Here is a 23414-nt window from a genome sequence, read left to right as displayed (position 1 = left end):
CAAAAATGGTTACATTTCAAATAAAATCTTGTAGAGCTAAAACTGTTTCATTAGTTTTCTGTCTTTCTTTGTTGCCTGATGACTCCTAAGGTCAGGGTAAGTGAGCAATGAATTAATTGAAGCATCAGTAGCAGCAAGTTAATTCACATCACCACAGGAAATACAGACAGGTGTGCATGTCGGTGCTTAATTTTCTGCAGGCCAGCTTAATGAAGTATGAAACAACATTTAATCACTTCGAGGGGGGGTCGCAAGTCTTTGGTACCCATATTTTGGGGGTCGCAAGCTGAAAAGTTTGGGAACCCCTGAACTAAACAATAGGAAATACAGTTGGGGTAGCATTCATCATACCTGTGTTAAATTGAATGTCAAATGAAAGGGTGAAAGGGTTAGTAATAGCCATGCAGTATATACAGGGGAGCTCCTGGCTATTCTGCTTGCTCTAAACCAGCCTTAAGCTGGATAGAGGAAGAAAAGCTAAGTAAGGTTTTAGTTGGTTCTCAATAGTAGCCTACACTTCCATAAGTACAGAATGTGCCACCAGGTACCAGAGATGATGTAGTCCTTGAAATAGAACTTCATACAGTATCTAGAATCAAGAGATCTACGGGGTAGAGCTCCAGTATGGATTCATGTGTACATTGGAGTGAGAAAATAATTAGCAGATAATAATAATAATAATAATAATAATAATAATAATAATGATCATTTTTTTTGTAGATCACTTTTCAAAAAAACAAGTTCCACAGTGCTTTACATGGGCAGCAAAATAAAACAGGCAGATCATAAAAACACACAAGTCAAGATAAAGAAATAAAACATATTTAAAATACATAAAATTCCGCTAAAAGAACTGCAAAGGAATACAATTATTTTAAAATATATTTCTTAAGACGGTTAAAATAAAATAAACTCAAATAAAATTCAGATAAAATCCGGGAAGGCTCTGCGATAAAAGTATATTTCAAGAAAGGATCTAAAAGAGCTCACTGACTCAGCAGACTAAGATAAATTTGCAAAAATCGCAACAAAGAAAACAGAAGTGTGTATGGTCTGAAAGTACAGCAAGACTAAAATAGAAAATAAAAACATTTAAAGCTGCTGTGAGGAACTTTTGTTTTGTATCGATTCTGCTGCCCCCTTGTGGACAAAGTGATACCTCTGATCTCTTGTCCTATACATGCAAAAGTAGTGTTTTCAACAAAAATCTCATCCTGATGTCCTTTAACAGTCAACATTATCAGGCAATGGGATTATGTTCCATGAAAACAGTCAAATAAAGGCTGTTTCTGAAGCGAGATGTCCATCAGCTGGTCTGACACCTACCCCCTCAGAGCGGTTTCAGGCATTAAAAATTACAACAGAGAAGATGTCAGTGTTGTTGCTGATGGTCTTGTTTGCTATTGAAGGTTATAAAGAGGCATCAGTATCATTTTCAGTCTGTTTCTCAGCCATTTCAAAACTCCTCACAGGGCCTTCAAGGCAGATGAAAAACTGGCAGAATGTGTGGGATAAAAGACATGATGGAAGTATTTCATTTTACAGAATACACGGGACTCTATGGGAGGCTGTAGTATAGTAAAGCCATACGGATCATACTCCAGTCCAGCAGGTGGCGGTGATGCACCTATGAGATGTTTGTTAGTGAGGTAGTTGTTGTCAGAACCTTTGAATCGCTGGTGCTTGTTTCTGTCAGTGCGGTTTTGACTGAGGCACCAAATAGTAAACCGGATGTTGTCCGAGCCTCAAAGATGGCGCTCCACATGTAACGGTGAATCCTGAAAAGATCCCGAATTAAACAGTATGTTTTAGCAGTTAGAAGATTATATGACTTCCCCTGGTAGTAAATAATATAACTAAGTTTATTAGTTAAACACCCGAGGAGGAGAGGATGGCATTGAGTGATATTTGTCGCAGTGCGCGTCTGGTTCTAGGTCAAACTCTACGATGTCGTTCTCTGATGTCTCCAAAGCAGACAGGTGAGTTCAAGGGAGTCACACTTAATACTGCATGGCTGACCTTCGCCCCCTTAAACATTTTGGTATTCAGATAAATGCACATTTGTTCAAACCGTGACCTGGTTTGACACAAATAGCGAAGATATATATCTGGACTACAATAACTATCATCAAGGTTCATCATTTTGTTTAGAATCCTTCATTTCTTTTTGTCCCCAGCTCGTTGTCTGAGTCAAGCAGCCACACAGCCGAAGCCCAGTGCGGATGAAAATGAATCCGTGAATCCGACCTTTGAGAACAGAAACCCCCGGAACCTAGAGCAGCTGGCTCTGGCGGTCAAGGACCGAGGTTGGAAGACCTCCTGGCCCCGCCAGGAATTCTACCACAGGTCTGTGTGCTGAGAGGATACATCTTATTTATTTATTCATGGTTTATTGTTCGGGACTAGGGTTGCAATATTCCGGAAACTTTCCATAGGAATAAACCCGGAATTTATGGGAATACACTGAAATAAATCAGGAATTTACTAAATTGAAGGTTGGCTCTTAATAGTGAACTCAAATATAGTTGGGGAAAATATATTTTTGTATAATCCTGACTAAAACCCTCTAATACAAACAAATGTAAGGCCTTTGGGGTCCAGAAGGTGGAGTGGAGGCGTAAAACTCCACAGCCACCCACTAATTATACTATAAAGAGTAGACAAACTAAGGAAAAGGCCTCCACTAACTGTAATCTGAGAAAAAGCTCTCCTGAGAGATCAATCCTCTTTTTAATTATCCTTTTGCCACCCTCCTTTCCTCCACAATACATCCACACTCTCTCACAACACACTCTTCAAACAAAACCCTGAGGAAACAACTGAAGGTGTTGTCTTCTCTGTTGCACACACCTAAGTGAGGAAAAGGAGCTCATTTTATTGAGCAGCCAGGCTGATGAGCTCAAGCTGGCTGCAATGAGGGCAGGTGCTCTCAATGATGGGCTCGTTAGGAGCCCTGGCGGTCACAGACTACCTCCATCTGTAACACTTGGATATGATACCTTTCAATTAAATTACCCTCAATTCCCATACATTTCTGCAAATTCCCATAATTCCCATAATTCCCATGGAAAGTTTCCAATTTGGAATATTTCCAAAATTCTACAGCTTAACTTTCCATGGAAATTTACCTGAAACTTTCCGGAAATTTAACGGAAGTTTTCCACCTCTTTGCAACCCTATTAGGGACAGATACATTATACATAGACAAACTGTGAACAGCCATCCCATGCAAGTATCATAGTGTTTGTAGCAAATCCTAATTTGCAACACCCGTCCCTTAATGTGACAGCTCTGATCATGACATGAAGTTTGGACATGGAGATCTCTGCAGACATAGACTGAATGTAATGTAAATAAAGCCACCAATATTGTAGTTCATTGGATAGAATATTTAGAATCGTTACACAGGGTATTGCTAAGTCCACCTGATACTAATATATTAATATTAAGGGGGACCTGGTAATCAACTACAAATATTAGACGTTTTATAAGTCTTCCATGCCAGACTTTAATCTGGACAGCCCAGTATTCTTTCAACAGTTATTTCTCTCTTCTCTGCAGGTTGGTCTTTTCTCGCACCCAGCACCATGTGACCGCAGAAGTTTTTGCCAGCGGCTCCACAGACCCAATTGTTTCCTGTTCAACCAAGGAGTGGGCGGTGAAGAAGGAGCTTCCCTCCACGAGCTGCGTGGCTGCGTGTCAAGCTGTGGGCGAAGTGCTGGCACAAAGATGTCAGCAGGCGGGCATCACCAGGATGGTGTACAGGGCAATACCATGGACATTTCGCTCTGATGCTGTGAGTTCATACTGCACTGATTGATAGGCATGTCTGTTTTCCTCTGATGTCATCACCTGCAACATGTTCCTCTCTCGTTCTTTCACAGGTTCAGTTTTTCAGGACCGCAATGAAAGAGGGAGGAATAACCCTCAGTGAGCCCAGAAGAAAATACATTGGTACCTGAGTATTAGTGGCATCCATCACTGCACCTCTTTTGTTATGTTGTCTTATTTTTCCCTTCCTGTTTATTTTTTGCAAATTATGACTATGCTGATACTCACACAACCATTACAAGACTCTATGAAGAAAATCACAATGATAATAAAATAGTTGTCTGTGGAGGATTAAATGTTTGTGAACAAAATAGTTCTCTTGTGTGTTATTTTATTAAGAAAGAAGACTGTTTGTTTGTGTATGAATTTTTAATTTTTCTCTCTGTGTTCGTCGTAAACAGGAGAGGTGCAGACAGTGCAGAGCTTAACATAGACAGATGTGGATGAGAATTTAAAAATGGATCATTTTAATTCTAACACAGCATGATGTTGGCTCAGGCAGTGTGAACCGTGTGAACAGTGTGTGTGTCCTGGGATTATAAAGTGCATGTTTTCTTCAAAAGTGATCATGCAGATTAAATGTAAACTAGCTTGGGGTTTATCAGTTTAAATTAAAAATATTCCACATCAGCATCTCGTGATCAGATGTCTTCTGACAGTATGTTGAATAATTACCTGGACCCATTAAAGGTGAATATAAATACATGACAAAAACCCTGAACAATTTGCTCCCACATTTGTATAAAAACATAACATGCACCAGAGTCCCCAGCAATTATGTGTCGGTACATATACTGCATACATATATAAATGCATTATGCATACATGCAAAACCTTGGGAATCACATTATGCTGCAATCAAACTGAGTGAGAACAGCAGAAGGTACAAACAACATAGCCTCCAAGGTGGAGTTCAATCGTTAAAAACTGCGATCACAGAGTCATGTTCGTTTCTCAGGTTGAAGGCACTCATACAGCCCTGGTGGATTAAAAAGAAGATACATTGGTTCCTAATATACTGATACAATAACATCTTTTAAAATTACATATAATCATCAGCACATTGTAATACATTATTTGGCAAACAGACTCATGCCACAAAACTGGCCCTGACTTGGTCCTCAACAAACACAGCTTGGATACAGAGAAATCCTCATCTCTGGGAAATGAGCAGAAGACTTCTGATAAGAGAGAAAGAAGACATTAACAACTGTCTACCCTGAATCAGCAGCATACAGCATCACATTCTCAGAGGAAAGTAAAGAACAACAGTTGTTTGCATAGGTATCTCTGGAGTGGCAACATGAGCTGAAGAGGAGAACGAAGAGAGCTGCGTCATGAAGGGAGAGAACGATCGGACATGTATGTAGTAATATATATATTCTGAAAAAAGTTTATATAAAACATAACACTTTGATCAGCAGTGAACCATCAGTTCTATTAATTATGAACAGTGATATGCTAAACATAAATTAAAGCTCTTATCTGAATAATGTAAAACATTAAGCCAGAGCAACATCAGTGTACAAAAAACCTTGGCATGTTAGCGGAGCACATTTTTCAGGTGTGTTCTCCTTCATCAAAGGTGTATTCTCTCCTTCCTGCTCTCCTACTGCTTTGTTCTCTTTAGGGTTTGCTTTGTCCACTCTTTGGCAGGCTTCTTGGTTCAGGGGAAACATCCACACATGCTCTCTGGTGAATCAGACCCCGTTTTCCCTGGCTACGTCTCCTCTGCATCGGAGACCGCCTCGGACTGCCAGGGAGCTTCAAACAGAACACAATGTAAAGGATTTCTGAGTTAAAAGAGCTCAGCTGGAATCAATGTGTACTGATAGTGAACTGAAAGCAACATTGCAACATTTTGTGAAGAAAATATCAAAGAAAATCAACAGGCAACTATTTTGATAACCAATTGTTCATTGGCAGTTATTTCTTTCGGAGAAATTGAAGTAATTTTTCATTTTGTACTCTGTGGACACACAAAACTGAAACACTGTAAATCCTCCGAGTCCGGACCCTTTAGTACGACCAGGATGACAATCCACAGAGTCAAAGAAGGACTTCAGAAGAAGTCCTTCTTTGACTCTGTGTAGGCATCAGCCATCTTCTTTGGAGTAGTCTGCTAAGGGAGCAGCATCTCTGCTGCTGACAGGAAGAAGCTGAACAGACTGGTGAAGAAGGCCAGCTCTGTCCTGGGCTGCCCACTGGACCCTGTGGAGGTGGTGGCTGACAGGAGGATGATAGCAAAGCTATCTTCTCTGATGGACAACACGTCACACCCCCTCCAGGAGACCATAACAACACTAAGTAGCTCGTTCAGTGACAGACTTTTTCACCCGCGGTTTCTCACGGAGAGATACCACAGGTCTTTTATTCCTGCAGTGGTCAGACTCTATAACCAATAATATATACTGTGTGTGTATATATATATATATATATATATATATATATATATATATATGTGTGTGTGTGTGTTGTAGATATGCTTATTTTTTACCTCTTTAATTTTAATTGCTAATAACTTTTTAATAATTTTTACTTTATAGGGTCTTGTTTGCTTTATATATTTTTATTTGCACTGTCTACGTTGCTACTGTGACACTTGAATTTCCCTGTTGTGGGACGAGTAAAGCACTTTCTTATCTTCTTATCTAATCTTTTATGAGTGCAAAAAGGGCTGGGCAGCGTGCCCTCATCCTGATGGCACTAAATCTTATCCACATACAGTTGTGCTCATAAGTATACATACCCTGGCAGAACTTATGGTTTCTTGGGTAGTTTCTGTTGTCTTTATGATATAAAAAGAGTAAACACAGTTGTTTGATAAAATTTTTGCTTCACCCAACCACTAACCATGAGTGAAAAAAAAGATTTTTCTCGTATCATTCATATTCTCTGAAAAATGGCCAAAAAATCTAAAATTCTGCCAGGGTATGTAAACTTATGAGCACAACTGTATATGATGAGCTTGATGAAAAGGAAGTGTATTGTGGAGTCAATTTGCACTGGTGTTAGTAAATTAGGTGTCTTTCGAAATGAGGTTTGCATAGAGAAGGACATTTTGCTCCTAATGAATGCATAATGGATCAATCAAATATATGCAAAAACACTGGTGCACAGAGACGCTGTCTACTCGCAGGGCAGTTTGTGGAGCATTTAACCCATAGAGCTTCCTCTTCTGAATCAGACCCTCACTTTTTACTAAAATATGAACAATAATACATCTCAAGATAGAGAGACTTTGATAAAAAGGTCTGCCTCTAAGACAAGCTTGCTTTATATAAAGGTTCATCGTAGAGGAGCAGTCAATAGTTTGTTCAGCACAACTACAAAGAGCTTAAAAAGCAGACTCAGCATTATTTACCTGTCCTTTATCCTCATCATCCAGTTCACTGATGGACTGCATGAGGGAGAAGAGGTTCATTCTTCCGCTGCGATTTACACTCGAAGCCACCTTGAAATTAAAGACAGAAAATAAATTGTAAAGTAGAAACAAAAAAAAGACTGAAGTGGTTCAAAAAGCTTTAGATGCAGTGTTTGTTTGTTTCTGTGTGCTCACCTTGTCTGGGTCATTTACTGTTATAACAGGATTTACGTCCACCTGCCCAGGTCCCTGGTTGGTATCTGATTTTGGTTTTGGGTCTACAAAGACCTGGACGTGTGTAGGAAGACACAACTATTAAAAAAGATCTACAGGGTGTAAAATACTGGTAACATATCATTGGTGTATTTATATACCTCTGTGTCTTCTGCTGAATCCTCTTTTTCATCTGAAATCTCTACATCCTCCTCTTCAGAGTCAAGTTCTTCATCCTCATCCTCATCCTCATCCTCGTACTCCTCTTCTGGCTTTTTTTCCTCCCCTTCCCCTTCCTGATGCATTGACCTTTGCCTTTGTTCTCGAGACTTTCGCCTCCAGAGAACACTGTGACGCTGCTGGCTGGAAAGATGATAAAATAGAGCACAGTCATCACATGAGCCAAAATGTCTGTTTATTTAAAAAAAAAGGAAAGTACATGTCCCCCTATGTCACATGACACATCCCAGCTGATAGATAGAAGCCTGACCTTGCACTGAGGATACCATTGTAGGTCTGGAGCTGCTTCATGAAGCCTTCATTGGGCTTGATGATGGAGCGGCGGTCTTTGACATAGGACAACGCAACATCCAGATTCCAGCGCTCCTGCTTCATGGCGTATGCTATAACCGTGGATGAAGAGCGAGAAACGCCCATCTTACAGTGCACCAACACTCCCTGTCCACTCTTCCTGTGAGTCACACAGATAAAAAGATCACTCAGGGGTTTCGGTGACTTCAGTTGAAAGACAAAGTGAAAGGATGAGGGTGGAAAGTCAGCTGATAACCTGCCTGTATCTGCTGAACAATAAAAGGGGCATTTCGACCGGAGGATCTTAACCCCTGAACTATGTGCATTTCGACCGACGGACCCAGGGTGAAAAAGTACTTCAGGGGTAGATAATCTCCCACCTAAAAAGCCCCTGCTAGGGGGGTAGTACTTTTCAAAAGCCCCTGCTTTTGGGGTAGTACTTTTCAAAAGCCCCGGGGCTTTTGGGGGGCAGGATCTGCAATGCTGAACGTGTCTGATTGGTAGATTACCCGCAGTGTTTTTATTCGGCATGTCGTCCACAATAACATCACGCACATCTGTGATTCACTTGATTTCTCTTTCTTTACTTTGTTCTATCTTTTCTGTATGTGTGTGTACTTTTCAAAAGAAGATTGATTTAGCAGCTTGTAACAGTAGTCTTCTCTCAGCCCACCGTGAATGAGTCTCTCCCAGTGTTACGGTTTTAAAAGTGACCCTGTGAACTGGAGACCTTCAGCTGTATGTAACAGTGTTTGTGGAGTTTACACATCTGTTGAAACACAGAGGGAGTTTTAAGATTCAATATCCTCATCAGATATTTAATGATCGTGTAAAGACGTTTGTGAGGGATGCATCCGGCTGAAATTCGGCAGCTAACAGGGTCGCTGTTCAAACCATAACACTGGCCGATCTCTGCCACGGCTTTTTGAGTTAAAAGGATTTTAAAGCCGTGTTGAAACGTCTTTGCTACTCGCGCTTATCTCCTCTCACGTGTTGATTCAGTGAATCCATCTGTGATGAAATATAGCACAATCTAAAACAGCGCGAGTTGAGTCTCTTCCATGCTAACAGGCTAACTGTTGTGATACCTGCCTGTCCGTCTGCTTCTATGGTGTCATCTGTGATGAATGGCATTCGTCTTGTTTTACTGCCCTCTACTGGTCTGGTGGTGTACTGCCTTTGCTTTTTTTTTCTCCATACGTCACTGGCCTGATTTACCCAATCTACCCAAACCTTTTAGTTCAGGGTAAAGTAGTTCTGGGGGCTGAAAGACCCCGGAATTCTTGGTCGAAATGCACCTAAAGTGAATCTTGTGTGTAAATGTTGTGTTCAAAAAATGCGATCAAATAATCTAGAAGCACTGTTAATCAGTTTTTTCTCAGCTGAAATACTAATATCAAGAAGTGTACTACTTCCGTTTGCAAACTAAGTGACTCAAAAGTGTAAAAGTAGAGGTGAAATAAAGTGAGAGTTTCAGGACAACCTTGCACTGTTGATGAACCTGTATGTGTGTTCCCAGTGAGGCAGCAGGTCTGTGGCTTCAACATCATACACTCTGATGTTCATATAATTGAAGGACTCTGGGAAAAAGTTGTCAATCTCCCTCGTCACATTCAGGATATAGCCAATGCTGGAAAACACACAGACATGAGAACAGAATTATGAGCTACCAATGCCATGAGTTGACGCACAGAGCTTCATGAAGTATCACAGGTGGAAACACTGACTTGTTTTTCTGCAGCTCCTCAAAGTTAGCTGCGTTCCACTCAGAGCCCTGAAAGCAGACAACGACAGAGAGGTTCAGTCGAGGGCACAGATGACAAAAAGGAAAAAAAGAGTCCACAGTCATCTTCCCTATTGCTGTCAGCACACATCCCTCACAAAGAGGAAGTCACAGTCACATGAAAACATCCTGGTGAAAGCAAGATTCAGCCTCGAGTTGAGTGAAGCATAAGGAAAGATTCTCACCACATAACTTTCACTGTCTTTAAAGCCAAACAATCGCTCACCAGGTAAAGGTAGTCGAATATTTTGGAGGGTTTGTCCATCTGAGCCATGGTGACCAGGATCTCATTATCTATGTATTCCTTATAGGGTCTCATGTCAAAACCAATCCTGGTCTCCAGGGTCCTGTGCACCTACAGCAGCAGAGGAAGGATCAGATCAATACTGGCTTGCAAACATTTTATCATTCACTTACTTCAGACATACTCTAGTAAACTCTTCTAGCAGCCAACTTCCCCTTTCCACTAGCATGTCTCACCATTTTAGACGTGAGGTTGTCCAAGTCTTCAGTGCTCATGATGTCTCTCAGGTGCTCCTTGATCAGCATTTCATTGGAAACTCTCTCTGCAGACCTTTTCAAACAAGAAAAAAAGAAAACTTGGCACCAGAAGACGTGTGGAAACTTAAAAAGGACACATTTATTTGATTTCAACTTTGGGGCATTTCTCTCACGTCTGTCTATCACTGTCCTTGCGGACCGACTCCAGGTCGTTCATGACCTCCCACTCATTGAGGCAGAAGCGATCCGACTCGATATGTTGCTGGTAGTGTTGGGCCCATTCAAGGCCATTTCCTGGGATCACTACTGCCCTCACTGCCCGCTCACAGCAGCCATGCAACGCCTGCAGCACTGACCTTACAGCCATACAGATGGTAAGTGTTAAAACAATGGATAAAGCATTTTTAAGAACTTTAAAACAAGTTTCAAGAAAGTTTGTACTTTTAAAGTTGGGCTAAATGAGGCCTTATTATTAGTCAGTGTATTCATACAGCTGATGACAGTCACTACAGGACCTATTGGAAAAGCCGACTGCTATGGGGCGCTGTTTGTAAAGTTGTGCACACTGAAAATAACCGCAACATTTCTCCACATTTAGCTCCAAAATGTCATAAAACATAGAGGGAATTTTTAAAAGTCACTTTTCACATTTAGAGGAATAATTGTGATCTTCTTTACATTTAATTTTCTTCTTCTTAAATGTTAAATCTAAATGTTAAATGTTGCTTCATGATCCTAAATATTTAGCTGATAAGCTGCAGTGTGAATTTGCATATCAGCTAAATATTTAGGATCGCAGAGCAACATTTGATATTTATATTTAACATTTAGATTTATATTTAACATTTAGATTTATCTTTAAACCTTTAGATTAATATTTAACATTTAGATTTATATTTAACATTTATATTTATCTTTAAACCTTTAGATTTATCTTTAAACCTTTACATTTAGCATTTGGATTTAACAAAATTTTTACTTAATATATTTTTCAAAAACAAAATTAAATGTGAAGAAGATCACAAATATTCCTGTAAATGTGATAAAAAAGTGACTTTTAAAAATTCACTCTACATTGTTGTGACGTTTTGGAGTTAAATGTGGAGAATTGTTGCTGTTGTTGTTTTGTTGTTTCAGTGTGCACAACTTTACAAACGGCGCCCCATAGACTGCTATGTAAAGCTGTACACAGGATTGTGACAATAGGTACTTCAGTCACTTAGAAAAGTCACACTTGAAGAATTAAAATCACTGTAAAGGTAATGTGTAGTATTAAAGGTGACATATCATGCAAAATGGACTTTTTAATGGTTCTTTACCTGAAATATGTGTCCCTGGCATGTCTACAAACCCCCCGAGAATGAAAAAAATCCATTCTGCCCCTGTTTTGATTTCTACACCTTTCTGTAAATGTGTGTGAAACGAGCCGTTTCAGACTTCCGTGTTTTTGTTACGTAACAACAATATCCGGTCTGTCACGGAGTCAGAGCTCGGAGCTTGTTCAGCCCATAGACTGTATAAAATTATACTGAATCCCTCCCCCGTTTTTCATTACCTGCACAAATGTGTGCTAACAAGGAGCTTAGGAGGGAGGCATGCTAGTTGTAGGATGTCTTAATAAACACAAAGGTCGGTTTTACTCCCCGCGTCTGCAGATTTGAAGATCTAGTGGATGATTTTTATTTGTCATGGATAAGTGCTAGCGCTAGTTAGCATAGCCACATAGCTACATGTTCATAGCTGTAGCTGTAGCTGTAGCTGTAGCTGTAGCTGTGTACCAAGACACACGTCTACATACTGACAAATAAAACAACAAGAAACACTAAATCTGTGACCAATCCTTCATAAAAGGTCCTGCTGCCTTTCTGGTAGATGTCGGTTTTACTCCCCACGTCTGCAGATTTGAAGATCTAGTGGATGATTTTTATTTATCATGGATAAGTGCTAGCGCTAGTTAGCATAGCCACATAGCTACATGTTCGTAGCTGTGTACCAAGACACACGTCTACATACTGATAAATAAAACAACAAGAAACACTAAATCTATGACCAATCGTTCAGAAAGGTCCTGCTGCAGGCGCCTCTCCGTCAGGATCAGATTCAGAGGGTTGAAGTAACGCGATCTCTGAGCAGCCGTGTATATTCAGCCAACATGTAAACATTAGATCAACGTGCTGGAGAGCCGAGGCACATCCACTTCCTGAGGGGGCGTGGTCAGAGGGAAAACAGAGTGTTCTGATGAGGAATGAAGAAGAGGGATTTTCAGGCATGCCAAAATCTGATTTCAAAGTGTTTTTTTGAGCATTAACTTTAAAGACATGTTTTGGGGACCTCTTAGACCAATATATATTGATGAAAAAAGCGTGATATGTCCCCTTTAAGAGTCAGTTGGCAGAACAGAATTGGTAGAAATGCAATATATTAATATTCATAGTTTGGTTTTAGAGTGAGCTTTTTGTATCTACACAAGAACCAGGTCCCGGTGCATGGAGGCTGGCCTTTTAAACGTTTTTGTACTAAGTGAGTGGTTGACCAAAATGCACCAGTTAGAAGTCGAAGAAGAAGAGAACTGTGCGCTAAATAATTTGTATTAGCAGGCATTTTTGATAGTGAAAACATGACAAATGGAAGACCACACTTATCATGCAATACAGCAGCTATACGGCACACACTGTACGTGGGGTGACTTTTTTTCTAATGCGACGGTTCAGAAGATATTAAGATTACAAGTTTTTGCCCAAATAAGGACATGATTGACTTGACTCAAACTCCGCCCCTTTACGTCACACTCTGCCTGGTTGAGTTCCGCATTTCCAATATGGCTGCTGCCGTCAATCAGCTTTAAAACAGCGCTCAGGAACAGATGGGTGATGTCACGGATACTACGTCCATTACTTATACAGTTTATGGTTTAAAGGTGAAAGATTATGCTCTTTTTCATCAAAATATATTGGTCTAAGAGGTCCCCAAAACATGTCTTTGAAGTTTATGCCCCCCTAAAAAACTTTGAGATCAGATTTTGGTATGCCTGTAAACCCCTCTTTTTCAGCCCTGCTCAGAACAGGCTGTTTTCTGTGTCTGTGCCTTTAAATGAGAATGAGCTCTCTGACCACGCCCCCTCAAGAAGTGGATGTGGCCTCGGCACGTTGTCTAATGTTTACATGTTGCATGCATAGACATGGCTGCTCACAGACCTGCGTTACTTCAACCCTCTGAATTTGATCCAGAATCTGATCCTGACTGAGAGGCGCCTGCAGCAGGACCTTTCTGAAGGATTGGTCACTGATTTTGTGTTTCTTGTTGTTTTATTTGTCAGTATGTCGACGTGTGTCTTGGTACACAGCGACGAACATGTAGCTATGTGGCTATGCTAACTAGCGCTAGCACTTTTCCATGATAAATAAAAATCATCCACTAGATCTTCAAATCTGACATGGGGAGTAAAACCGACCTTTGTGTTTATTAAGACAGCCTACAACTAGAATGCTTCCCTCCTACGCTCCTTGTTAGCACACGTGTGCAGGTAATGGAAAACGGAGGGGTTGAGTTGTATTTTATACAGTCTATGGGCTGAACAAGCTCCGAGCTCTGACTCCGTTACAGACCGGATGTCGTTGTGACGTATGAAAAACACTGAAAACTGAAACGGCTCGTTTCACACACATTTACAGAAAGGTGAAGAAATCAGAACAGGGGCAGAATGGATTTTTTTCATTTTGGGGGGTTTGTAGACATGCCAGGGACACATATTTCAGCTAGAGAACCATTAAAAAGTCGATTTTGCATGATATGTCACCTTTAAGCTCAGTGCTGAGTGCCATAACATGGGCATTGGTGTTTTAACATTGACACATGGTCGTCAGCGTTTTCACTCACCACATGGTCTGCATGGAGACAGGCTTAAAGATTCTGGTCTCCTCAGCTGAGGTCACACTGAAACCACTGTGAAGAATCGGAAAGAGATATGAGCAACAATAGTGTGTCAGAGGGAGATAAAGGAGGAAGTGAGAGTGTACTACTGATAAGAAGCTTTGCTGGACAGACACCAAGATTATTCATGTATTCAGTGTAAATTAGCGACGTTCTTGTGAAGAAAAAACGAAGGATGAACATGTGAGGGAGAGATATTAGCACGGTACGAGGTGTGAACTAGCTTCATGTGGGTGTACATGCTGAGTGTGTCATACATGTCACACCAAACTATCACAGCTCATTAGTTGAAACAAGGCAGATCAAATGCACTGGGTTAGCCTTTATGCTTTCACAGCTGTTAACTTCTCACTGTCACAGCTCCTTTTCTATTTCCTCCACCCAGAAGAGACAGAAAGAAGGAGTTTCTGCACTTATAGCAAACACAGTGGTGAGAGGCCACGAGCCAATGAACATCCTCGACCATTTCAGTCAAACAATAGGCAGTGCTAAACCAAAAGTAACTCTAATAGAGGCTTGTAGTGGACATTTGGGGACACATGGTTGAACTGAACATCTGGTACTGAAACAGAGAGAGGGGAAAACTAAGTCACTTTCATTGCATTGCAAAAACACATGATCCCCTGCTTATGTAAGGGTTCTGAGGGAGCGATAGGAGCAGTTGTAATTTATTAAGAATGATTCGGCTCCATAAATAGACACATTACTCAGTCACGTTATCTCTGGCTGCTGTCCCAGACATCAGACTGCGCCGTCTGTGCTGCAGCCTTTTAAAAACCTTTTGCTTGTGCTTAGATCTTTTTTTTAAAAATGACTTCTTACCCATCCCCGTCCAGATAAACCTGTGTGTCGCTCCATACCGGCAGGACCAGGCCGATGGTGCATTGATCACTGCAGAGAGGAGAGGGTGACATAGTAAGACACAGAAAGCTGTTTATCTTGTCAAAGCCGAACCAGAGCTTATTAACCGAATGGACTTGTCTTATCTTGTGTGTTCTTTGTGATACATTACACCAGAGTCTTGGTTACACAAACCTGTCTGAGTTGGGGAAATCTATGCCCAGCAGGATGCTCTCCTGTTTGTTTCCAAGGGTGGAGATGACGATCAGATACCTGACTCTGACTGGGCTGACAGACTCCAACTGCACCGCCTGCATGACAGAGTGCAAACAGCAAGCGGGTTAGAGACTGAGAGTAAAATAAGGAAGGGCAGACATTTAGAATCAATACAATCTAAATGCAACAAGTTTTCTCTGAAGTTTTCCATTAAAACAAATAAATCTGTCTGATTACACACACTGAACAAAATCCTGTCCCTGGTGTTTTTCTTGGTCTTCCAGGAAAAGTAAAAAAGTAAATATACTTCCAGAGAAACATATACATATTACACTGAAACTCTGATACTGACTAGAATCCACTTGAAGGACCATAACGTTATCCTTTTGACATATTATATCCATTTGGCCCCACACATAATCTTCTGACATCCATGAAGCCTTTGCGTTCAATTCATCTCTGGGTCATCAATTACATTTAAGCAGGGTTACATCAGGACATGTTCCCTGACTTTCAGAGCTGACTACATTACCTGGTGCATTGTCAGAATTGGTTTTTATGACATTTGCTGCCTTTTTATATTATGATTTAGATTTTGTAAATAATTTCAGCACATGCAATAATACAATACAAGGCACAAAAGACAAAACCTGACTCCAGAAACTGCCTACAAAACATACTGGTCAACATCATAATGAATAAGAGGCTGTGGACAACAACAGTTAAATGCTGCTTTGTAGTTCTAGCTGAAACTTGCAAAGCATCCATCGTAACTCACTGATGTGGAGTGAAAACTTTTAATTATGTTGTCATGGTCATGTTGTCATACATATCTCGGAATATGACTTTCTACCAGTGATGTCCCTGCCACATACTGCACTTCAATCTGCATAAACAGTATCAAACAATAATAAACTGATATTAAATACACCAGATGGGAGATGGTAAGCATGCTGCGTGCCTGCTATAGTGCATTAATACAAGCGAATTGTATACACAATTACATTTTTTTTACGATAGCTTAAACACGATTTTGAAAACAGGGCCCATTTTGTCAAAACACTACACACAGTTCACACAACCACACACACAAGTAGCAGAACACCTCAGATCCTTTGCAAAATGAAACACTGTTTCAAAAACTATACACTAATTTATCAAAACCATATTTTGTTATCATACGAAACACACATGTTTCATAAAATGTAAATGATGAACATATCATAAAATAAATTATAGTTTCATCAGTCTGCAGCGTTAGTCTTGTGTAGTGTTTGGTGAATTTGCACTTTCTCTGTGCACTTCACTTACAGTACTCTTATCACTGAGAAGTAGGATTGCTAAAATGAGAATGAAGTCATATGACTTCATTCTGTTTGAACCAGTTACACACTGCTGTTGACAACCTAAAACACTTTCAGCAATTCTACTTCTCAGTGATCATAGTACTGGAAGTGAAGTACACAGAGAAAGTGCAAATATACAATAAATTCACCAAACACTACACAAAACCAACGCTGCAGACTGATGACAATATCATTTATTTCTCTCTCTATACTCAAATCAGTCAACATGTCAACATGGAGAATCACAACAAAACATGTCACAATTATCATGCTACTACACGTGCATAACACTGTAAGCTCAGCAAATATCAGACAAACATGAAATACTGGATCCAGTTGCAGGTGAACTCACCTGCTGCATTGTTATAATGCTTAAACCTGATTGGTGTGTCTACAATTAACTAATCGTGTGTTTGTGCACCGGATGGCTGTGTTTAACCAATCGGCTCATAGGTGTGGTCATTTGACAGTCAGTGCTTTGGAATTGCAAGGAAGTGACATCATGATATACTACTGTGTCTAATGTATACAAGTGTGTTTAGTGTTTTGCAAATCACTGTGTGAAGCTGACATTGTGCTTATAGTGGTGCAGATCTGGGCCGATGTTTTGCTCGTTGAGTGTAAGGTTTTGATAATTGTATAATACTTTTGATTTTAGTGTTTATTCAGTTGTAAAAAACTGTAAGACTTTATGAGCAATGGTAACCGCCTACATGTGTAACTATCTGGACTCTGCTGGACGTATAAATGCTGCTACCTCAGGGGAACCTCTCCAACAGTCTGAACCAAGCCACAATGCCCTTTGCCAAAAACTGTCAACTCAGCTTTGCAGGATGGAATTCATGAAATGTAAGGAAGCGTGAGACCAAGAAGAATGTGGGAATATAAATTACTATTGGTGACCCGCTGAGCAAATGAATGACTGTAACTGTGAGCAGAAACTATGAAACTGATCAAGCCACAAATGAAGAAACATCATCTGCATGTTGCACCATTGCAGATATCTGATCCACCACAACAAAGAAGTATCAACACCAGTGCTTGAGTGAACTCAGCGTTGTGAATTTATGACCTTTGTATGAGACATGCTAAAACATGCTGATGGAACAAAGTTACTCCATTAATAAAAATTATTTCTGCACAACAGTTCAGAAGCCTTCCTGATCTTATTATGCAACATGCACACAAACGTAAGTCCTTACCAGCTTGATGGTATCTTCTGGCCTGAGCAGTTCCACCATGGCATGAATCTGCTGGTGTCGTTTGTCGGATGCTACATCACCCTCCTCTGAAGGAGACGTTAGAGGAGGAGACGTCTCCTCATGGAGGCGCTCCCTCTCACCTTCTTCCAGCAAAAGGACAGCCCCCTTCACGAGGGCAAAGCTCTCCCTTCAGATGGGAAGAGATCAGTTAAGGAAGGGTGGACTCACTTTGACAGACAGCAATATAAATACCAGACAAATGCACATCTACCTTTTCTGGAGTCTTCCTCGTCTTTCAGCGCCTTCATCCTTCATAAATAACATTTAAAAGAAATACAAGAAAGTCTCATTAATAAGACGCAAGACTTAATGTAATGTGATTCAATTTTAAGAACAAACCTACATTATGCTATGCTTTTTCTGTTTAAGGCTGATCATTTTTCAGATATATTTTTTAGGTCTCAAGGCCCAACTGCCCCTAAAATGTCTATTCTGCAGTAACTGACAAGGAGTTGACACATCACAATAAAACCTCTCACTAAGCTGATACTGGAGTTTGAATGCACTAATCAAGTGGGAGAACTTTTTAAAATATTTGATCTGTTGCTACCAAGATGATTTATTCATTATTTGTTTACAACTTGATAAAGACAAAGTGTTGAAACGCTGGAATTAACTTTGTAGGAGCGTTGGAAAGAGTGTGTGTGATGTTTTTCCTGTTGAAAAATGTTGACACAAGAGACCGGAAAACATGTTCTGTAATTTCTGGGGTGAAATGTGGTGCAATATAGATAAGATGCAGTGGAAGAGTGAAGTGAGGAGACAGATATAGAGTGACATGTGAGCAAAGGGAAGAAGGCACTAAGGAGGGAGAAAAAAATATATTGAAGTCAAATTATAAAGTAGTTTGAGTGCAGGAAGGGGTGGGAGAAAGAAAGAAGAGAGAAGTAGCAGCAGTAGTAAAAAAAGGTTTACAGAGAAAGAAACTGGAGACAGTAACTTTACCTGTTACGCAACTGACAAGTCCAGACAGAGTCAAGAAAAAAAAAGAAATTAAAGAAGAGAAGTGGGCAGGAGACAGTAGAGGAACAATGAGGGTTCGAAGGAGAAAAAAAAGGAGAGAGCACAAGTTAAAAAATTGAGTGATTAGAATTTGTGACAAAATATGCAAAAATGAGACCAACATCTGGTCATTTATGGTTTAGTTGGCAATGATGACAGCTGTGAAGAAAAGCCAGTTAAAGTCATGACAGAGACAGTGAAATGGTGAAACTGTGTTCATGTATGTGTGCATATACAACTACAGTGACAGTGAGAGTTTAGAGTCACACAAGATGATTAAATCACCTTGATGACCTCATATCTATTCAGTCTGTCAGCTCATTAATGCAATCACATTCCTTAACACAACAGGCCCTTCATCCTTAAGGTGACAATATAACAAAGGCACAAATTAGGATCCAACTGCTCTTCGTACAGAACTTGGGTCCTGTTAAAGGCTTTTATAGTTCTGCATTAGTCCTTTAAAAAAACAAGTTCATAATTTCACATCCGATTACATGATATATCATGTCCAACTTGTTTGTGTACAACAGGGCTTCATGTGGCTGAACTCACAGGAGCGCTGGAGATAGAAGGGAGCCTGTGCAGGGTCAACAGAGCCATGGCACAGTACAGGTATGTGTCCAGGAAACCTGCAGCTGCAGGCAGGCTCAGACAAGCTCTGCAGGTTCCTGAGCCAGAAGTGTGGTGAGGGCGGGGCCAATGCTAGTATTTTTTTCTAAAAAAAAAAACACATGGATATTTGATTACACCCAAGAAATAGGCTTAATACCAGAGATTCCAACTTATGAGTCATTGAATGTGAGCAGGGAATCTGATGAATGGAAGGTAATAGTTTGCATTGTTGATGTTTGGTCCAGCAGGCGTAGGGAAGGGCAATATAACAACATATTACTGAACGTGGGATTTATACACGCATACTGTGTATCACATTAGCAATTTGGCCATGTCTATTTTTATTAAACCAGCAATACTTGTTGACATCACTGGTTTATCAGGCTCAATATATGTCTTGGTATTTAAGGAATTGAGCTCCCTCCCTTAATAACATAAAAATAACACATTGGATCCAGTCATCTAATATCTAAAGGGGTTACTCAATAGGCTTTCAGGATTTATATGAAGACATTTTCATAACACATACCAAGCAATCCTGATTCAGGATATTGGAGATATTAGACAGTTTGTTTATGAAGTAGGTAAAAGAGTGTGTCTTAAGTTAAAGTGTAAAGAAATGACACAAACTTAGAGACATTTCCTTCCTGATTAGATTTTTAAATCTGCAGAATCAAACATGTTGTAATATGTCCATAAATGGTTTCTTGTGGACTGCTGACCAGCATTATGGCATGCGTGGTGTGGTGACGCCTTCATTAGCAGCCAGTAGCCTATATGATATGGTTTCAGCTCACTACCTGGAGATAACACGCTGGTTTGTATTACAGTTTTTAATAACAGATGAGCAAACATGAAAGAGTGGTTTGATCCCGTAAAACCGGCTGAAACAAACCACGGATCGCTTCAGCAACAAACCACATACAACAAGCTGTGTCGCCTGTTACACGCAGTCCAAGCTAACAGCTGACGCCTCTGCTGAGTCCAAAAAGACAACATCCGAACAAGAATTTCCACCAAATCTCGATTTCTCACCTCTCTTGAAGACGGTCCCCGCTCTGATTTCCTGCTTCAGGAGGCGACTTGTTTGTTGCCAAAGCCGTGAGAGCTTCTTATTCCGCCCTCTTGTTGTTTTTGAGGGTGAGGACTTCACCATTTACAGCTCAGCGCTGCCCCAGAGGAGGTGGAGAGTTTACACCACCACACAGAGCTGAAGCACGAGTACTGAAAAATGAAGAGCAATGACGTCATACGCAAGGCAAGCTTAAGCTACGTCGACCCGCAGTGATCACACAAGTGAAAGTAACACAAGAAGATTCTCCTAAGTAAAAGTACAGTTATTTTATAGTAAATACTGGAGCATCATTGTTTTCTTAATAAATATCAATATACAGTATATGATTCATTTTAAACGTGAGTGGTGAACTTCATTAAAATAATGTGGCTGGTTGATGTTACTGTAATTCGTATTACTTTAGGCGGATATGAAAAGTTAGCTAATAATTTTACGTTCAATTAATGAGTCCTATAATAAGTTTTTTTTTTACTATTGATTAAAAAAAAACTCCTATCAGTATGGAAGATGATTAGATGCCACTGGAAAAAAAATAAAAAATAAGGCCAAATATTTTTTATATTATTACTGTCAGAATTCTGGGATTAAAGTCAGGATTCTGGGATTATTATTATTATTATGAGAAAAAAAAACAAGGTCCAATTTTTTTGTCATATTTATTATGACAGGTACCGGGGTGTCTGGAGCACACAGGTGTGGTCACCCAGCTAATCAAGGAAGCCCGGGAGAACAAGGGGGACCTGGTTGTGCTGTGGCTGGACCTAGCAAACGCCTATGGGTCTATACCCCACAAGCTTGTTGAAAAAGCACTGAACCGGCACCATATCCCAGGCAAGTTTAGGGACCTCATTTTGGACTATTACAACAGTTTCAGCCTGAGAGTCTCTTCTGGGTCAACAACCTCAGAATGGCACAAGCTTCAGAAAGGGATTATCACTGGGTGTACCATCTCAGTGATACTTTTTGCGCTCGCCATGAACATGCTGGTGAAGTCCGCAGAGGTTCAGTGCAGAGGGCCCCTCACCAAGTCTGGACTCCGACAGCCACCCATCCGGGCCTTCATGGATGATCTGACAGTGACCACTACATCTGTCCCAGGGAGCAGGTGGATCCTGAAGGGCCTCGAGGAGGTGATCACCTGGGCTCGCATGAGTTTCAAGCCAGTGAAGTCGAGATCACTAGTGCTGAAGAAAGGGAAAGCCATCAACAAGTTCCACTTCACACTGGGGAGTACTCAGATACCATCTATCACTGAGAAACCTGTGAAGAGCCTGGGAAGGTCTTTGACTGCAGCCTGAGAGACACTGCATCCATTCAAGCCACCAACCAAGAACTGGAAGCCTGGCTAACTGCAGTGGACAAGTCCGATCTGCCTGGCAAGTTCAAGGCCTGGATTTACCAACATGGCATCCTCCCACAAATTCTCTGGCCCCTCTTGGTCTATGATGTCCCAATATCCACAGTGGAGGGCTTTGAGAGGAGGGTCAGCAGGTTCCTACGGTAATGGCTCGGACTACCACGGAGCCTGAGCAGCATCGCTCTGTACGGGCAGAACAACAAGCTGAAGCTCCCGTTCAGCAGCCTGAATGAAGAGTTCATGGTGTCCCGTACTAGAGAGGTGCTGCAATACCGGGAGTCCTGTGACCCAAAAGTCTCCCAGGCTGGGATTGAGGTCAGGATGGGATGGAAGTGGAAGGCTGTCGATGTCGCTGAGGCACGGCTAAGGCACAGGGTGCTGGTGAGCACAGTGGCTTGTGGAAGAGCTGGCCTGGGTAGCAGCAAAACACCTCGCTACAACAAGGCACAGGGAAAGGACAAGAGGTCGCTGATCCAAGAGGAGGTGAGAGCAGCAGTGAGAGCAGCAGTCGAAGATCAGCGAACAAGCAGGATGGTTGGTATGCGGCAACAGGGAGCCTGGGCGAGATGGGAGCAAGCCATGGAGCGCAAAGTCTCATGGACCGAGCTGTGGAAAGCTGAGCCCCACCGAATAAAATTCTTAATCCAGGCTGTCTATGACGTTTTGCCAAGCCCATCCAACTTGTTTTCCTGGGGCATGGTTGAGTCACCAGCGTGCCCTTTGTGCCTGAAGAGAGGGACCCTGGAGCACATCCTCAGCTGCTGTTCAAAAGCCCTGGGCGAGGGGCGCTACCGCTGGCGCCACGACCAAGTTCTGAAGGCCATAGCGGACACCATCTGCAGTGGAATTAACCACTGCAAGCGCCTCCACCCAGTGAAGAAAATCTCTTTCTTCAGAGCTGGGGAGAAGCCTAAATCAGCTGCCAGGACCACCTCCTCTGGCCTGCTAGCAACGCCGCAGGATTGGGAGCTGAAAGTTGACCTGGGGAAGCAATTGAAGTTCCCAGAAACTATTGCCAGAACATCGCTAAGGCCAGACATAGTGCTGATCTCGGAAACCTCCAAGCAGGTCATTCTCTTGGAACTCACTGTGCCCTGGGAGGACCGCATTGAGGAGGCCAATTAGAGGAAGAGGGCAAAGTACACCGAGCTGGTGGAACAATGCCAAAGCAACGGGTGGCGAGCAAGGTGCGAGCCCATTGAGGTGGGATGCAGAGGGTTTGTGGGCCAGTCCCTATGCAGGGCCTACAATATGCTCGGCATCACAGGGAGCAGTAGGCGAAGGGCCATCAAGTCGGCCACAGAGGCAGCAGAAGTTGCCTCAAGGTGGCTGTGGATCAGGAGAGGAGACCCGTGGGTGGGGTAGAGCTACCTGGACACAAGCCGGGGCTTGATCAACCCCGGCTGGGTCGCCTGGTTGAGGGTGTCTGATTGTTGAAAGACCCGAAACACCCAATGACCCCAGGTTACATCACTGATGATGTGTCCAGGTGCATCACAAGTTGATGTATTTCACATTATCAGAAAAAAAGACAGAAGAAAAAAGATT

The 23414-nt window shown here is 41.5% G+C and overlaps 2 protein-coding genes and 1 pseudogene across 4 annotated transcripts; 2 read left to right on the top strand and 1 right to left on the bottom strand.

Moving 5' to 3' along the window:
- Positions 1-1683: 1683 nt before the first annotated feature.
- mrpl18 (mitochondrial ribosomal protein L18) lies at positions 1684-4144 on the top strand. The gene is made up of 4 exons (XM_034690984.1): positions 1684-1979; positions 2178-2346; positions 3562-3796; positions 3885-4144. The coding sequence occupies exons 1-4, from the start codon at positions 1892-1894 to the stop codon at positions 3960-3962; spliced, it is 570 nt and encodes a 189-aa protein (XP_034546875.1). The 5' UTR covers positions 1684-1891; the 3' UTR covers positions 3963-4144.
- A 37-nt stretch (positions 4145-4181) lies between these two features.
- Positions 4182-20673, bottom strand: si:ch211-203d1.3 (protein phosphatase Slingshot homolog 3). Of its 3 annotated transcripts, none has more exons than XM_034690977.1 (17): positions 20470-20673; positions 19375-19537; positions 18029-18066; positions 17758-17944; positions 15189-15304; positions 14976-15044; positions 14100-14165; positions 10397-10579; positions 10203-10296; positions 9949-10077; positions 9667-9713; positions 9423-9569; positions 7899-8099; positions 7570-7771; positions 7391-7483; positions 7196-7285; positions 4182-5595 (listed from the first exon to the last, which is right to left on the bottom strand). In XM_034690977.1, exons 2-17 carry the CDS (start codon positions 19420-19422, stop codon positions 5458-5460), a joined length of 1848 nt encoding a protein of 615 aa, XP_034546868.1. In that variant the 5' UTR covers positions 19423-19537; positions 20470-20673; the 3' UTR covers positions 4182-5457. The 3 variants fall into 3 exon arrangements, with proteins under 3 accessions (XP_034546868.1, XP_034546869.1, XP_034546870.1); XM_034690978.1 differs by having other exon boundaries at positions 9441-9569; XM_034690979.1 differs by lacking the exon at positions 19375-19537 and having other exon boundaries at positions 20470-20672.
- On the top strand, positions 19421-23259 carry LOC117817606 (annotated as a pseudogene).
- The last annotated feature ends 155 nt before the right edge of the window (positions 23260-23414 follow it).

Source organism: Notolabrus celidotus, chromosome 8 (assembly GCF_009762535.1).
Source record: "Notolabrus celidotus isolate fNotCel1 chromosome 8, fNotCel1.pri, whole genome shotgun sequence".
NCBI classification, from domain to species: domain Eukaryota; kingdom Metazoa; phylum Chordata; class Actinopteri; order Labriformes; family Labridae; genus Notolabrus; species Notolabrus celidotus.
This window is presented reverse-complemented; position numbering and strand designations above follow the sequence as displayed.

What these genes read in the sequence shown, in the direction of transcription:
- mrpl18 (XM_034690984.1), top strand. Translation starts at nt 1,892, where the DNA reads ATGGCATTGAGTGATATTTGTCGCAGTGCGCGTCTGGTTCTAGGTCAA. An exon ending in CGCCAGGAATTCTACCACAG is followed by an intron (nt 2,347 to 3,561) that starts GTCTGTGTGCTG and finishes TCTTCTCTGCAG; the next exon opens with GTTGGTCTTTTCTCGCACCC. An exon ending in GGACATTTCGCTCTGATGCT is followed by an intron (nt 3,797 to 3,884) that starts GTGAGTTCATAC and finishes GTTCTTTCACAG; the next exon opens with GTTCAGTTTTTCAGGACCGC.
- si:ch211-203d1.3 (XM_034690977.1), bottom strand. Translation starts at nt 19,422, where the DNA reads ATGGCTCTGTTGACCCTGCACAGGCTCCCTTCTATCTCCAGCGCTCCT. An exon ending in AAGGACAGTGATAGACAGAC is followed by an intron (nt 10,297 to 10,396) that starts GTGAGAGAAATG and finishes TTGTTTGAAAAG; the next exon opens with GTCTGCAGAGAGAGTTTCCA. An exon ending in ACAACCTCACGTCTAAAATG is followed by an intron (nt 10,078 to 10,202) that starts GTGAGACATGCT and finishes CTGCTGCTGTAG; the next exon opens with GTGCACAGGACCCTGGAGAC.